At 44.6% G+C, this 17,468-nt stretch overlaps 2 protein-coding genes across 2 annotated transcripts in view; one reads left to right on the top strand and one right to left on the bottom strand.

The window, feature by feature from the left end:
• Positions 1 to 13,249, bottom strand: part of Asxl2 (ASXL transcriptional regulator 2) — an 87,652-nt gene extending 74,403 nt beyond the window's left edge. The window contains exon 1 of the mRNA XM_059248427.1: positions 12,805 to 13,249. Coding sequence (XP_059104410.1) covers positions 12,805 to 12,861 — 57 coding nt within the window. The 5' untranslated portion in view covers positions 12,862 to 13,249. The remainder of the gene's footprint in view (positions 1 to 12,804) is intronic.
• Positions 4,200 to 5,469, top strand: LOC131897505 (glyceraldehyde-3-phosphate dehydrogenase-like). The gene has a single exon (XM_059248426.1). The coding sequence runs from the start codon at positions 4,265 to 4,267 to the stop codon at positions 5,264 to 5,266; it is 1,002 nt and encodes a 333-aa protein (XP_059104409.1). The 5' UTR covers positions 4,200 to 4,264; the 3' UTR covers positions 5,267 to 5,469.
• Positions 13,250 to 17,468: the final 4,219 nt, after the last annotated feature.

The following is a 17,468-nucleotide window of genomic DNA, read 5'->3' as shown; positions in this document are numbered from 1 at the left end:
GGATCAGAAATTCAAGGTCATCCTTGACTGCATAGGGAATTCCAGGCCAGTGTGGGCTACATGAGACCATATCTCAAAAAAATATAATATAAAAACAATATAAAGAGTTGGGAGCTGGAGAGATGGTTCAGAGGTTAAGAGCACTCACTGGCTGCTCTTCCAGAAGACTCTGGTTCAATTCCTAGCACCCACACGGCAGCTCACAACCATTTTTAACCTCAGTTCCAGGGAATTCAATGCCCTCTTCTGACCTCCAAGGGCACCAGACATGCACATAGAATACAAATATACATACAGGCAAAACATCCATACACATAAAATAATACATTTAAAAAATAATAATAAAGAGCAAATATATGGTAAGTATAATAGGCTATTCTCCTGAACTTTCAAAATTATTTTCCATGCCTGGTGTGGTGGCTCACACCTTTAATCCCAGCACTTGGGAGGCAGACAGGGAATCTCTGTGAGTTCGAAGCCAGCCTGGACCACCAAGAGAGTTCCAGGACAGCCAAGGCTGTTACACAGAGAAACTCTGCATTGAAATATATGACAATATATACAAGTTAGTAAAGGGAACTATATGGTGATAAGTAAAACAGTGATTCTAAAAGGTAGGTATACTCTACTCTCTAGAGCAATGTGGGGGGACGACAAACACAAAATGAGACAACTTAGAAGGTGTGGTGGCTCACACCTACGATAATAGCTGAGGCCATGAGGCAAGGCTATGAGGTGGAGGTAGAAAGATCAACAGGAATTTGAGGTCAGCCTGGACTGGTTCTCACAGTGAGAGACCCTATCTCAAAGAACCAATAAGTGGGGAGTGGCCCCTATGAGCCACCCTCTTCCTGGGAATCTTGGCAGTTGATGGCTGCTAGAGGACGAGGAAGGGGCATTTTCTTCAGTGGCTACACTGGGAAGTGCCCACAGTCCTGTCAATAACCCCTTCTCCATGCACCTGTAAGCAACCCAAATGAAAACTCACTGGGCCACCAAACTGTTAACAGCAAAGGAAGTACAAGGGCAAGTGGGGAAGAGGAAGGGCATCAGCAGGAAGAGGAGACAAGACAGGAGAAGGGTGGGTAAAATGATAAAAATTCATGTACAAGGATGAAAATGTTGTAATGAAATTCGTTATTATTTATGTATAACTTAATGTGGACTAATAAAAACCATTAAAGATAAGTAAGCCAGGCATGATGACTAAGAACTAAGATCCCAGCACTGAGGGACAGCTTGGCCTACATAGCAAGTTCCAGGCCAGTTAAGGCTATAGTGCAAGACTCTACCTCACGAAATGAACAAAAACAAATAATAATAAAGAAATGGTACAATTTTTGTGTGAAAGAACCACACTAAAGCTCCTTACACTTCAGGAGACCAACAGAATTTGAGAAAAAGGTTCAGCTGGGGAACTCCATGTGTAATACATGTGGGGAGAAGAAACGTAAAATGAAAACAGTGTGAAGGCCAAGGGAAGAAATACACAGCCAGTCATACTAGACTTTCCAGACCTCTGTAACAAACCCCACACATGGCCCAACCACCTAAAACAGACATGCTAGCTCCTGCATAAAAAGCTACTATTCCCAGAATAAAAACATGTCACGTCCATTTTTTTCAACCTTCTACCTTTGCAGCCTTTCTCTTCCAATACAATACTTCACAATACTCAAAGGTGAACTAGCAATATAGCAGACATTTTTCAGTCTTCCTTCTCCTCACCGTGTGCCTCATTTTACAATGACCTTACATATTACTCATCTGTAAATTTTCTATCCATCATCTTTAAGATTTTCACTTTTGTATGGGGATATGTGTGTCTATACACGTGAATGCAGGTATCTGCAGACTCAGGGAGTTGGATCGCCCCTGAAGTGCTGAGTTACAGGTGGTTGTAAATGCTAGCCATGGGTACTGGAAATCAAATATGGGTCCTCCACAAGAGCATTCCATGTTCTTGCCGGAAGGTGTACTCAGGAGTCAGAAGCAGGAGGATCTCTATGAGTTCAAGGCCTGCCAGGTCTACAAAGCAAGTTCCAGAACAGGCTCCAAAGCTACACAGAGAAACCCTGTCTGGAGGGCAGGAGAAGCAGTCCATGTTCTTAGCCATTGGGCCAAACTGCTCCAGCCTTTACTCACCATTTTTAAACACTGAGGCCTTGAACATTCAAATTTTATTAACTTACCACTATACAGCTTCAACACATTATTTATTCTTATTCATGACTATACATTTTATTATCAATTTTTTGTTACAGCAATATACATTTATCTCACAATTTCTATGTGTCATGGTTCCAAGCAGATTAACTGGTCCTCTTAAAATCAGACCAAGCCGTGAAAACCAAGTGTCACTTCAGAGTATGAACTTAGCTGAGCTGTGTGATCCCTGTCTAGTCCTTGTTGGCACTTAGCTAATACTCACTCAACTCGTAAGGCTGCTTGCCATCTGTCCTCTTTCCCACCAGACCACAACACGGCTGTGTTGTTTGTTTCTTTTGTTTGTTTTTTTGAGACAAGGTCTCACAACACAGTCCAGTACGGCCTAAAACTTACTATATAACCCACGTTGACTCCAAGCTCCTGGCAAATCGGCCTCAGCCTCTCTGGTGTTAACCCACACCTTCTAGGATAAAAATTATTTCTCTATTTTACCCATTGCTTTTGACATAAGGAGACAAAATCCACAGTAGGGAAAACTTCATAGCATGTTAATGCATTTCACTGGAGTCAAGCTGGTGGCTCATACTGACTGTCGGTTTGGAGACCAATCTGGGATGCACGGCAAATGCCAGGCCCACCTGGGTTACACATAAGACCCTATCTCAAAACCAAACAAAAAACAAAGAAGGAAGAAAGGGAGCAGAAAGTACTAACACCGTCCACAGGAACAGTGTTATTTGAAATTGAGTATCAATAAACCAGCTACTGAATAATTCAAACATCAGTGAGTTAGACTCCAGATGGAGGCCTGAGGATGTGGCTCGGCTGGCACACTGCCTGCCTGGCGTACAGGAAGCCCTGGATTTCATTCCTAGCACTGCATGAGTCCAGGTACCACATAAACCTGTCATGGTGGCGCCCACCTGAAATCCCAGCACTCAGGAGGATAAGGAGTTCAAGGTCATCCTCAAACATATAGCCAGTTTGAGGCAGCCTAAACTACATGAGAGCTTGTCTCAAAATCTAAATGAATAAAATCACTTAATACTCCCATTTCTCACTCCTTCCCCTCCCCAAAAACCCTCTCCCAAGGGTCTCAAGCCCAGATGCCTCAAATTCATTATGAAGCAGAGAATAACTCTGAACCCTCGATTCTCCTATCTCCACCTCTTAAGCCCATACAAGATTATACCAACAACTCAGTTTATGCCATGAAACTATGCAGTGCTGGGGATAGAACCAATTCATTCTTGTCAGGCAAGCAATCTTCGGACTGAGCTACATCGCCAGCCCACAATTTATCATCTCTTAATGGTTTGAAAAATATTTCATAAGATTCCCAAAACCTAGAAAGAAGAAAAGATAAAGACTGATCAACTTAATTGCATTAACATTAAATATATATGTGCAGGGGCTAGAGAGATGGCTCAGCAGTTAAGAGCACTTCCTGCTCATGCAGAGGAAGCGAAGTTCAGTTCCCAACACCTATGTCAAATGGTTCACAACCACCTCTAACTCCAGTTCCAAGAGGTCCTCTGTGGGCACCTGCACACACATGATATACACCCATATGGACACACACAAATAAAAGTAAATCTTGAAATACATATGTATGAGGGTGCACACTTGAGTACATGCCCAGGACAGGGGCCAATAAGATGGGTCAGTGTAGGTAAGTGCCTTTGCCAAATAAGCCTGACAACCTCAGTCTGATCTACAAAACCCATGGAACCCTCAGGAGGAGAAAACCAACTCATAAAAGCTGTCCTCTGCGCACACAGCCCAAATGAAGGGCAGATGTCATCTGACTTTCATTTCATACACACACCAAACACAAAAAAAATTGGTACAGAAAAATCTCCACGATCCATTCAAAAGACAAATCAGCCGGGCGGTGGTGGCGCACGCCTTTAATCCCAGCACTCGGGAGGCAGAGCCAGGCGGATCTCTGTGAGTTCGAGGCCAGCCTGGACTACCAAGTGAGTCCCAGGAAAGAGGCAAAGCTACACAGAGAAACCCTGTCTCTCTCTGCTCCTCCCTGTTCCAGAGACAGCCGCATCTTTCTGTGCAGTGCCAGCCTCGTTCCTGAGACACGATGGTGAAGGTCGGAGTGAACGGATTTGGCCGAATTGGACGCCTGGTTGCCAGGGCTGCCTTCCAGTCTGGCAAAGTTGATATTGTTGCCATCAATGATCCCTTCATTGACCTCAACTACATGGTCTACATGTTCCAGTATGACTCCACCCATGGCAAGTTCAACGGCACAGTCAAGGCTGAGAACGGGAAGCTGGTCATCAACGGGAAGGCCATCACCATCTTCCAGGAGCGAGATCCCGCCAACATCAAGTGGGGTGAGGCTGGTGCCGAGTATGTTGTGGAGTCCACTGGTGTCTTCACCACCATGGAGAAGGCTGGGGCCCACTTGAAGGGCAGGGCCAAAAGGGTCATCATCTCCGCCCCTTCTGCTGACGCCCCCATGTTTGTGATGGGTGTCAACCATGAGAAGTACGACAATTCACTCAAGATTATCAGCAACGCTTCCTGCACCACCAACTGCTTAGCCCCCCTGGCCAAGGTCATCCATGACAACTTTGGCATTGTGGAGGGACTCATGACCACAGTCCACGCCATCACTGCCACCCAGAAGACTGTGGATGGCCCCTCTGGGAAGCTGTGGCGTGATGGCCGTGGGGCAGCCCAGAACATCATCCCTGCATCCACCGGTGCCGCCAAGGCTGTGGGCAAGGTCATCCCAGAGCTGAATGGGAAGCTCACGGGCATGGCCTTCCGTGTTCCTACCCCCAATGTGTCCGTCGTGGATCTGACATGCCGCCTGCAGAAACCTGCCAAGTATGACGACATCAAGAAGGTGGTGAAGCAGGCGTCGGAGGGCCCACTAAAGGGCATCCTGGGCTACACTGAGGACCAGGTTGTCTCCTGTGACTTCAACAGTGACCCCCACTCTTCCACCTTCGATGCTGGGGCTGGCATTGCTCTCAATGACAACTTTGTGAAGCTCATTTCTTGGTACGACAATGAATTTGGCTACAGCAACAGGGTGGTGGACCTCATGGCCTACATGGCCTCCAAGGAGTAAGAAGCCCGCCCTGGACCACCCACCCCAGCAAGGACAGCAAGAGAGCCCCTCGGCTGCTGAGCAGTTCCTGTCCCATCTCAGCCCCCGATACTGAGCATCTCCCTCACAGTTTCCATCCCAGACCCCCAGAACAACAGGAGGGGCTTAGGGAGCCCTACTCTCTTGAACACCATCAATAAAGTTCACTGCACCCATAAAAAAAAAAAAAAAAAAGAAACCCTGTCTCAAAAAACCAAAAAAAAAAAAAAAAAAAAAAGACAAATCAGGAAAACAGATCTGTAAAATAGCAAATTACCTTTATATATAAAACACTCATAAATTGACATGAAGGAAATCCCAACACTAGGGAGGTAGGGAGGTAGATGTCTTTAAAAAGATAGACAGACAGACCAGGATATAGGAACTGGAGAGAGAGCACAGTGGTTAAGAATATTTTGTTCTATACGGACCAATGGAATCGAATTGAAGACCCTGACATTAATCCACACACATATGAACACCTGATTTTTGACAAGGAAGCCAAAACTACACAATGGAAAAAAGAAAGTATCTTCAACAAACGGTGCTGGCATAACTGGATGTCATCATGTAGAAGATTACAAAGAGATCCATATCTGTCACCATGCACAAAACTCAAGTCCAAGTAGATCAAAGACCTCAACATAAATCCAGTTTCACTGAACTTGATAGAAGAGAAAGTAGGAAGTACTCTTGAACGCATTGGCACAGGAGGCCACTTCCTAAATATAACACCAGTAGCACAGACACTGAGAACAACAATTAATAAATGAAACCTCTTGAAACTGAGAAGCTTTTGTAGGGCAAAAGACACTGTCAATAGGACAAAACTACAGCCTACAGAATGGGAAAGAAAAGATCTTCACCAACCCCACATCTGACAGAGGACTGATCTCCAAAGTATATAAAGAACTCAAGAAACTAGACATCAAAATACTGAACAATTCAATTTAAAAATGGGCTATAGAGCTAAACAGAGAATTCTCAAAAGAAGAATCTCAAATGGCTGAAAGACATTTAAAGAAATGCTCAACATCCTTAGTCATCAGAGAAATGCAAATCAAAATGACTCTGAGATACCACCTTACACCTGTCAGAATGGCTATGATCAAAAACACGAATGACATTCTATGTTGGAGGGGATGCGGAGCAAAGGGAACACTCCTCCACTGCTGGTGGGAGTGCAAACTTGTACAACCACTGTGGAAATCAGTATGGCGGTTTCTCAGAAAATTGGGAATCGATCTACCTCAAGACCCAGCTATACCACTCTTGGGCACATACCCAAGGAATGCTGATTCATACCACAAAGATACATGCTCAACTATGTTCACAAAAGCATTATTCACAATAGCCAGATCCTGGAAACCACCTAGATGCCTGTCAACTGAAGAATGGATTAAGAAAATGTGGTACATATACACAATGGAGTTCTACTCAGCAGAGAAAAACAATGACAGCATGAAATTAAATTTGCAGGCAAATGGATGGAACTAGAAAATATCATCCTGAGTGAGGTAACCCAGACCCAGAAGGACAAGCATGGTATGTACTCACTCATAAGTGGATTCTAGATATAAAGCAAAGAACAATCAGGCTGCAACCCACAGATCCAGGGAAGCTACATAGCAGGGGGAACCCTAGGATGACTGGGGCTTATAAGTTTTTACTGAATCACTGGGCAAGCTTCAGTGAAACATTTCACTATTAGGATAAGAATTTGTACTGTATCAAGCTGATGACAGAAAAACATAAATAATAATAATAATAAAAACAAACAAACAAAAAAAGAATATTTTGTTCTTCCAGGACCCAAGTTTGGGCTAGGAAGCTCACTGCTCCTCCAGCTTTGGGATATCTAACACCCTCTTCTAGACTCTGCAGGAACCTGCACACACATGGCATACACACAGAGAGACAAACACATTCATATAAATAAAAACTAAAATTTTAAAGATCAGGAATAACATAGAAAAAGACAAAAGATAAGATCTGAATAGCAAAGTTTACTGGCAGAAAATACAAATATTGTATTTTTGTAAGTTGAAATACATCTACAATCTCAGCTACTCAGGAAACTGATGCAGGACCAGCCTGGGCTACACAGTAAGTTCAAGTCCAGCCTGGACAACTTAGTGAGACTGTCTCAAAACTTAAAATGAGAGTCAGAGGCATGACACTATGGATGTACATGAATGTAGCACCTGAATAGCAAACACAAGGCCCTAAATTCAATCCCCAGTACTGGAGAATTGAATATAACAATAGTCAGCTGGGTGGTGGTGGTGCATGCCTTTAATCACAGGACTTAGGAGGCAGAGGCAGGCTCTGTGAATTCAAGGCCAGCCTGGTCTACAGAGTTCCAGGACAGGCACCAAAGAAACACAGAGAAACCCTATTTTAAAAAAATAAATAAATAAATAATATAGTAATAGTCAATAAACATGGGAAATTACTTTAATTCTGTATTATCCAATAATAGGCATATACCGATTTTTGTTTGTTTGTTTGTTTTGTTTTCGAGACAAGGTGTCTCTGTGTAGCTTTGGAGCCTGTCCTGGAACTCACTCTGTAGCCCAGGCTGGCCTCGAACTCACAGAGATCTGCCTGCCTCTGCCTCCCAAGTGCTGGGATTAAAGGCGTGCACCACCACCGCCTGGCCCACATATCGATTTTTAGCAGTAATTAAGATTAAATAAAATGTTAAATGCAGTTCGTAATCACAGTGGCCATTTTAGGTGCTTAAAGGCTATGGAATATTTTTAGCACAAGACAACACAGATATCATTATAATTCTGACATAAGTGTATCCCCAAAAGGCTCAAGTGTTGAAGACTTGGTTCCTAATGAGTCAGTATTCAGGTGGGGGGATTCAGGGTAGTGAATGGATCATGAAGGCATGGTTTCATCAAAGGGCAAATTCATTGATGGATCTGCAATCTGACAGATTTATTATGCAGCAGAAATGTTAAAGAGGTAGGGCCTGGTTACAGAGTTTCTCTATGTAGCCTTGGCTGTCCTGGAACTCTCTCTGTAGACCAGGCTGGCCTCCAGCTCACAGAGATCCACCTGCCTGCCTCCCATCATCCGGCAAGGTCAGCCTAGTTTTAAGAAGTATGTGTAAGCCGGGAGTGGTGGCGCATGCCTTTAATCCCAGCACTAGAAGGCAGAGAAAAGACAGATCTCTGAGTTCAAGTTCAAGGCCAGTCTGGTCTACAGAGCAAGTTCCAGGACAGCCAGTGGCATGTAGAGAGACCCTGTCTCAGATAGATAGGGTGGGTGGGTGGGTAGATGATAGATACATCTTAGCCAGGCATTGGTGGCTCACGCCTTCAAGGCCAGCCTGGTATACAGAGCACATTCCAGGACAGCTAGACCTACAGAGAAACTCTGTCTTGAAAGAACAAAACAATAAAGTAGGTCCTTGGGTATAGGGCACATGCACTACGTTGTCTCAGTTTGTCTCTGTGTCTGCGCACTGGCTTGCTAGCACTTGCACACTCTTTCCAACCCTGCCACCATGAGACTTTGTCTCAAAAAAAAGGGAAGGTGGCAGCAATTTGGAAGGTGGCAGCAATTTAGTTATTGCCATGAGAAGATATCCATGATATTCATAAAGCAAATTATAGAACTTTATGTAATATACACCCTCCACCTGCTTGTATGTTTAGCAAAATGTCAATCTTAGCTAACTTAAGTAGCATTTTTCAAAATATTTATTTTATATGTATGAGTGTTTTGCCTGCATGTATGTGTGCCTGGTGTCCAGGGTCAGCAGAAAGCATTGGGCCCCCTAGAACTGGAGTTATATAGATGGTTGTGAGCCACCATGTGGGTGCTGGGAACTGAACCTCGGTCCTCTGCAAGAGAAACAAGTACTCTTACACTGAGTCATCTCTCCAGCTCCAAACTGAGCATCTCTAGTATTTTAATATGCACACTTATCAGTAGACTAGACTCATCTGAAATTACATAATTCTGTTTTTTTTAAATGAGTTTATATAAATTTTATAGCATTGTTTTTTTTCTTTTATTTGTGAGGGAGTTTCATGTAGCCCAGGCTATCCTCAAACTTTACATAGCTGAACCTGGCCTTGAATTTCTGATCCTGCTGAGAGCTTGGGTTGTAGACATGAGGCACCATGGGGGCTTCTATATTTGATTTAAAGGGTGTAATTAATACTCTTTAAGTCATATTTAAAAAGTTTTTAAATTTAGTATATTCAGTAACTCGGAACAAAGCACAACCATCTGTAACTGCAGTTCCAGGGGACCAGACACCCTCTTCTGACCCCAGGTGTGCATGTGGTGCACAGACATGCAGACAGAATATACATACACATGAAATAAATTTACAAAATTTTGAATTCAGGTGTGCATGTTGACCCCATATAAATAATACTAGTACTTGGAAAGTAGAGATGGGGGAGGCCTGGGCAAGCTGGCCAGATACACATGCAGACCAACTGGCAAGCTTCCGGTTTAGTGGGAGACCGTGTCTCAGTAAAAAAAGTGGAGAGGAACTGAGAAAAGCACTGGATAGCATCCTCCGGCCTCCACATGCACATCTAGATATACACAGACATCCCTCCCCCAAAAAGGCAGCAGAAAAGTAAAATACATGAATGTTTTTTAGATGGGGAGGAGATATTTTGTAAAGGTGCATTCGTGTACAAGTGCTCTTAAACGCTGAGCCATTTCCCAGCCTACTCTCTTTTTTTTTTTTTTTAAAGATTTATTTATTACATATACAGCATATATGACTGAAGGCCAGAAGAGGGCACCAGATCTCATTACAGATGGTTGTGAGCCACCATGTGGTTGCTGGGAATTGAACTCAGGACCTCTGGAAGAGCAGTCAGTGCTCTTAACCTCTGAGCCATCTCTCCAGCCCTACTCTCTGTCTTTTAAACATCACTTTTCACATAGATATCTGGGGCACAAAATAAGTAAATGTTCTAAGTTATTATTTCAGAAAATGAAACAGATGCAAAATTATTCTTCCTAGTTGTCACAATTTCCCAATCATTAAACTATTTAACCCAAAAAGATCATAATTCACAAGGTACTGTACAGATTGAATCAGACATGGTAGTATGTGCTTATAATCCCAGCCCTGGGGAGGCTGAGGTAAGAGATCACCTCAAGTTTAAGGCCAGCCTGGACTATACAATGGGCTCTTAATTAGGCGGAGCTACAAAGAGTCCATCTCAAAAACCAACCAACCAAACAAACAAAAAAAGTTAACAAAAAGATATAAAGATTGCTGAGATTCCTGAAATCTTACTGCTTCCAATGCTAAGGCCTGCCTGGGCTACAAAGTGAAACCTGGTCTCAAAAAACTAAAGCCTAATAAGTAAGTAAAATTAATTCACCTAATTAATTTTGGGATTTGCATACTTTTAACTAAAATAGCATCTTCTCTTTGATTAACAGGAAGCAGTCAATGAGGTGCCCCTAAAGTAGAAAGTAAAACTTCTGTGGAAGAGAAACTCCTCACCACCAAAATATTATTTCTAGAGATGTTTGTTAGGGGAAACTATCAATACTGTCACAAAGACAAATTCTAAGTGGGCTGGAAGAGCATCTGCCTAGTATGCATGATGCCCAGGGTTCTATCCTGAGCATCCCATAAAAGTGGGCAAGGTGGTGCCTGCCTATAATCCCAGCACTCAAGGAGCAAAGGCAAGAGGACTGCTGCGAACTTGAGACAATCATTTACGTGAGATTCTACCCCCAAAAATAAGTTAATAAATGTATATGGGAAAACATTCAACAAAAAAAATGCAGATTGAATAAACAATGTAACTCAGATTTGGGGAAACAAGACTAGGCAGTAGTAAAGGAGTGAACGGAGTGTTTTTTCTTCTTCATACTTTCCAATTTTCTCCATGATGAACATTACTTTTGAATTCTGAAAGTCTCATTTAAAAGCAGAAACCAGGATCCGGACAGTGTGGTGCAATCCCAGCACTTGGGAGGCAGACTCAGGAGGAATCTCTGAGTTTGAGGCCAGCCTGGTCCATCTTCTAAAGGAAACAGTTATCTACAGTGATCTACAGTGTTATACGGTGGTGGGTTCAAGGTCTGCAGGGACTAGACAGAGAAACCCTGTCTCTAAAAACCAGAAAATAAATTAATAAATAAACCAAGACCAGCAAAGTTACTCAGTGAGTAAAAGTGCTGCCCAGCAAGACTGAGAACCTGCATCAACTCTCACTTCTGCATGTGCTCCATGGCCATCTGCACATGCCCCGCCCCTAAGACAGACAGACAGACAGACACACACACACACACACACACACACACACACACACACTTTTTTTTTTTATTATGTATACAGTGTTCTGCCTGCATGTCAGAAGAGGGCACCAGATCTCATTACAGATAAGGTTGTGAGCCACCATGTGGTTGCTGGGAATTGAACTCAGGACCTCTGGAAGAGCAGGCAGCTCTTAACCTCTGAGCCATCTCTCCAGCCCACACACACACTTTTTTAAAGGAGAAAATACACCTTACAACCTGTAAGGGTTCACTTACTAAGACCCAACATGTTGTCCATTTATAAAAGAGGTTGAAATGCTACTAATGTTTAATGTCCTGTTACTTTTCTGTTACACTTGCAATGATGGAATTTCAATTTCTCCTTAAAGTAACGTTTCTTCGTAAATACACGTTTTTAAATTTTTTTTTTTTCAAAACAAGACCTCACTAACACTCATTCTGAAATAACTTCTAAATTCCGTATAACAAAATTGTGGGCGGGGGCGGGGGGGGGTGTGCCCACTAAACACAATTTCGTGGGTCCACCTTCACTTTGGCTAAAGAAAAGTGGAGGCCCGGTAAACTACACGTCCCACCATGCATTGCTGCCTTATTCAGAGTAGGTCTCTACGGAAACAGAAAAAAAAAAAAAAAAAAATTCTCCAAGTCCCACCTGTTACTTCGTTTCTAAACACCTCCTGCACTTTCAGCTCGGACGGCAAACACAAAAGCCTCGTGACCTGCGCTTGGCTCCCAGAGCCAGATAAGCAGGGGCCCCCGGGTCTGGTGGCACCACCGCCTCGGCGGGGGAACGCCGCCGAGCTCCAGCGCTCCCCTCTCCTTTCCGGGGCTGGATGCACGCACAAGCCGCCTCCTGTCTGCATCCAATCGGGGCTCTCCAAGGCGCACAAGGGAGAAGAACCGGTTACTGGGCAAGCACAACACACGGTGCCGAAACAAGGGCTAGCAGTGCGGGGGCGACGGCGACATGACCCCCGACAGGGCAACCTGGGAACACCGAGGGGTCCGGTCGCAGCCCCCGGGAGAAGCGGCAGCCAGCCGCGCCACCAACCCCCTCGCGCCGGCGCCCCGCTCTCCTCGGGGCTCGCCAACGCCACCCTAACCGCCGCCCTCTGCGCGCGCTTTCGAGCCCCTCAGCCCGGTCGCGGGGCCAAGTGACCTCCCTTCCCCGGAGACCGGCAGCCGGCGAGGAAACCAACTCCTGCCGGCCTTCCCCTCCGCGCCCCGCTCCTTACCGTCTTGGCGGCCTCCGCCCAGGTCCTGCCCTTCTTCCTACGGCCCTTTTCCCTCATGTCGGGTCCTGAACTGACTGGGAGGCTTCCGTGCCCCGGCTCCGGCTGCCTTCCCTTGCCTGCTGCGCCCTGCACGGCTGTTCCCGCGGGGCGGGGAAAGGTGGGAGAAGAGGGGAAGTCGGACGGGAGAAGCAACTCAGCGGAGACGCGGCCACGGAGGCGCGCGGTGGCGGGGGTGGAGGGGGGGGTCTACGGGGCGGCCGGTCCTGCTGCTGTTGCCACTGCTAACGCCGCTGCCATATTGGGTTCTTACTGTACAGGCAGCCGCTGAGGTCATGTGATCGCTCCCGCGCGGCCGTCACTACTGTACGCAGCCGGGCTGCGCGGACGAGCGCGCACTTCCGCGCGCGCGTTCCCGTGCCCCGTCCCCAGTTCCCCCCTCCCAACTTCCCCGCCTCAGCGTCCGAGCCGGCTGTCTGGAGCGGCTTCGCCACGCCCCTGCACTTCCTGTCTCGGGCCCGCCTCCGGCGCATGCGCGAGATGGAGGGCGGGCCCTCCAGAGTCTGTGGGGGGTCGGATGTTTGGGCGGTCACACCCACCGCGAAGATCTGCCGGCAGAAAGGGAATTGGCTCCTTCCGGGGTAAGGCTGATTGAGCGGTTGCTGACCGCGTGTATGCCAGGGGGAACTCTGGAGACTTAAAGAGCCCGACGCTCGCCTAAGGGGTCTTGCCAAGTACCATTCCGATAAACTTCATGTTGTATTTTATTGTGGTACAGGCTCATGGAGGGAAGGCCGATCTTAAACTCCAGATCCTGTTTTCCCATTATTGGTAATTACAGGCATGCACCACTGTGCCCTTGAGTTCGTTTTTACAAAGCTTGTCTTTTTAAAGATGTACAGCAAGCAGTTCTCGTCTATAATTAATCTCAATAGATGAGATAGGTTAGATTGATGTACCAAACTCTCGCGTGTAGGATGTGGAGAAACCAAAAACCAGATTGTTAGCTCACAAGACTTGCCTCTCAAACTTGGGTGACTTTTTCAGGCCACTAGAAACCACAGTTACATTTTTACATGTGATTAGTCTCATCAAAGAAATGTCATTTACCTCAGTGAATTCAGCCCATGGCACGGTGCCTGTATGTATCAGGCATTCGATAAATATTTGTTGAACGATTCAGCTATGTCTGGTCAAGGACTATTCATTATTCATAATGTCAGTAATACCCTCTTGAAAAATCCAGAACATGGCATTTACCTCAAGGTTTTTGGTTGGTTGGTTAGTTGACTGATTTTGGTTTTTGATTTTTGGTTTGGCTTCTTTTTTGAGGTGGTTTCTTCGTGTGACTTTGGGTGTCCTGGAACTCACTCTGCAGACCAGGCTAGCCTCGAACTGACAGAGATCCGCCAGCCTCTGCTTCCCAAGTGCTGGGATTAAAGATGTGTGCCACCACCGGCTGACAGTATTTGTTGTAAACAATACAGAATGAATGTATAGGGGGCTAGGAATAAACCTCAAAATCCCTGCCTCTCCTGGATACTGGATATTAAACCTGCAGCCTGGCACAAGCTTTGTACCACTCAGCTGTACTCCCAACCATTTTGTTGTTTTTGAGACAGTCTCCCTAAATTATCCAGTTGTTCTTTTTTTTTTTTCTATTATCAGCTTGATACAGTACAAATTCTTATCGTAATAGTGAAATGTTTCACTGAGGCGTGCCCAGTGATTGAGTAAAACCAAAACTTATTATAAGCCACTGTCATCCTAGGGTCCCCCCTGCTATGTAGCTTCCCTGGTTCTGTGGGTTGCAGTCTGATTGTTCTTTGCTTTATATCTAGAATCCACTTATGAGTACATACCATGTTTGTCCTTCTGGGTTTGGATTACCTCACTCAGGATGATATTTTCTAGTTCCATCCATTTGCCTGCAAATTTAATTTCATGCTGTCATTGTTTTTCTCTGCTGAGTAGAACTCCATTGTGTATATGTACCACATTTTCTTAATCCATTCTTCAGTTGACAGGCATCTAAGTGGTTTCCAGGATCTGGCTATTGTGAATAATGCTTTTGTGAACATAGCTGAGCATGTATCTTTGTGGTATGAATCAGCATTCCTTGGGTATGTGCCCAAGAGTGGTATAGCTGGGTCTTGAGGTAGATCGATTCCCAATTTTCTGAGAAACCGCCATACTGATTTCCACAGTGGTTGTACAAGTTTGCACTCCCACCAACAGTGGAGGAGTGTTCCCCTTGCTCTGCATCCTCTCCAACATAGAATGTCATTCGTGTTTTTGATCATAGCCATTCTGACAGGAGTAAGGTGGTATCTCAGAGTCGTTTTGATTTGCATTTCTGTGATGATTAAGGATGTTGAGCATTTCTTTAAATGTCTTTTAGCCATTTGAGATTCTTCTTTTGAGAATTCTGTTTAGCTCTGTAGCCCATTTTTAAATTGAATTGTTCAGTATTTTGATGTCTAGTTTCTTGAGTTCTTTATATACTTTGGAGATCAGCCCTCTGTCAGATGTGGGGTTGGTGAAGGTCTTTTCCCATTCTGTAGACTGTCTTTTTGTCTTATTGACAGTATCTTTTGCCCTACAAAAGCTTCTCAGTTTCAAAAGGTCTCATTTATTAATTGTTGTTCTCAGTGTCTGTGCTACTGGTGTTATATTTAGGAAGTGGCCTCCTGTGCCAATGCATTCAAGAGTACTTCCTACTTTCTCTTCTATCAAGTTCAGTGAAACTGGATTTATGTTGAAGTCTTTGATCCACTTGGACTTGAGTTTTGTGCATGGTGACAGATATGGATCTCTTTGTAATCTTTTACATGTTGACATCCAGTTATGCCAGCACCGTTTGTTGAAGATACTTTCTTTTTTCCATTGTGTAGTTTTGGCTTCCTTGTCAAAAATCAGGTGTTCATATGTGTGTGGATTAATGTCAGGGTCTTCAATTCGATTCCGTTGGTCTGTATGTCGGTTTTTTGCCAGTATCCAATTATTCTTGAATTCCTTCTGTAGCTTTGGCAGCCTTTGAACTTGCCGTCCTCATTGCTTAGCCTCTCAATTACCTGGGGTTACAGGCCTTCACCTAAAGGCACAACTCTAGAGATGACCTATTGTCTACCATGTAAGAGATCACTAGATGGGTTCCAGCAGTTCATACAACCTCTTTCTATTATTGGCAATATTTCCTGTTTCAAAAATGGTGACTTTGTCACCTTGTCTTCCTAACACTGAGGCATTAAACCCATGAGGTCTGCTGTGGAGCAAGGTCCAGGTCAGCCGTGGCTGTATGAAACCCTGCTTCAAAAAAGGAACCAACAATAAAAAGTGTGTGTGTGATAAATGTGGATTCCTTTGTGGCTTTTTGAAACAGGGTATCTCTCTTTGTAGCCCTGGCTGTCATGGAACTTGGTTAGGTGACTAAGACTGGCCTAGAACTCACAGAGATCACCTGCCTCTCTCTGCCTCCTGAATGTTGGAGATAAAGGGATGCATCACCACACTCAACCTACATGTGGATTTTTTGAGTAATAGATTGATACCTTTCCTGGAATTTTAAATTTATCTTTACTTATTTATACTAGGGAATGTAGCTAGAGTTTTCCTGCCTGGCCCACAGTCAGGACAAATCTCTCTCACTCGCCAGTCCCACAGCCGCTCAGACCCAACCAAGTAAACACAGAGACTTATATTGCTTACAAACTGTATGGCCGTGGCAGGCTTCTGCTAACTGTTCTTACATCTTAAATTAATCCATTTCTATAAATCTATACCTTGCCACATGGCTCGTGGCTTACCGGCATCTTCACATGCTGCTTGTCATGGTGGCAGCTGGCAGTGTGTCCTCCCACCTTCCTTTTCTCTCAGTTCTCCTCCCTGTTATTCCCGCCTATACTTCCTGCCTGGCCACTGGCCAATCAATGTTTTATTTATTGACCAATCAGAGCATTTGACATACAGACCATCCCACAGCAAGGGAACAAATCCAGGACTTCAACATGTAGGCAAGTGCTCACCCACTAAGCTTACATGCTTACCTCTCAGTTCAAAAGGGCTAAATTAATTAGAAATTTAAAAAAAAAAGTTGTTTGTAAGTTTGAGAGACCGTCAGCTACTGATCACAGGATTCTAGCAATTGATATGTACATATATTTTCACCAATCCCTTTAATAACTCACAGCACTATACATAAGATTCCTGGTACATGCCACCTCAGTACAAAGCCTGTCTCTAGTCAACTCAAGAAGGCCCAACTCAAGCCAAACCAGGGGAACTCTAAGAGCTTTATGTCCTAACCAGTCTTGACCAATTTGCCAATGCTTGCCTAAAGTCAGTTCATGACTGGGAATAGGCTCTACATTGGTTCTGCTCAGAGTCCATGCCTCTGACCCTACATGGAACAATAGCAATGGCATTATGTGACAGACATTTCCTGGGGAAACACAGAGACACAACACACTCACTCATCTACTCACCTCAGTAAGAGAGCCCACAACAGACCAAAGTATCCGGGACTATGGTGGTCCAGCCCCTCGATAGTACCCTCCCAGGGTCCGGGAAGAATCTACAACCAGCTGATAATTAATCTTAAGTCTCATTTATCTTTTGACAAAAATTAATAAAATACATTTAGAACAGAATTATTTCTAATCATATTT

This window comes from Peromyscus eremicus, chromosome 22 (genome assembly GCF_949786415.1).
Source record: "Peromyscus eremicus chromosome 22, PerEre_H2_v1, whole genome shotgun sequence".
In the NCBI taxonomy this organism is placed as follows: Eukaryota; Metazoa; Chordata; class Mammalia; order Rodentia; family Cricetidae; genus Peromyscus; species Peromyscus eremicus.
This window is presented reverse-complemented; position numbering and strand designations above follow the sequence as displayed.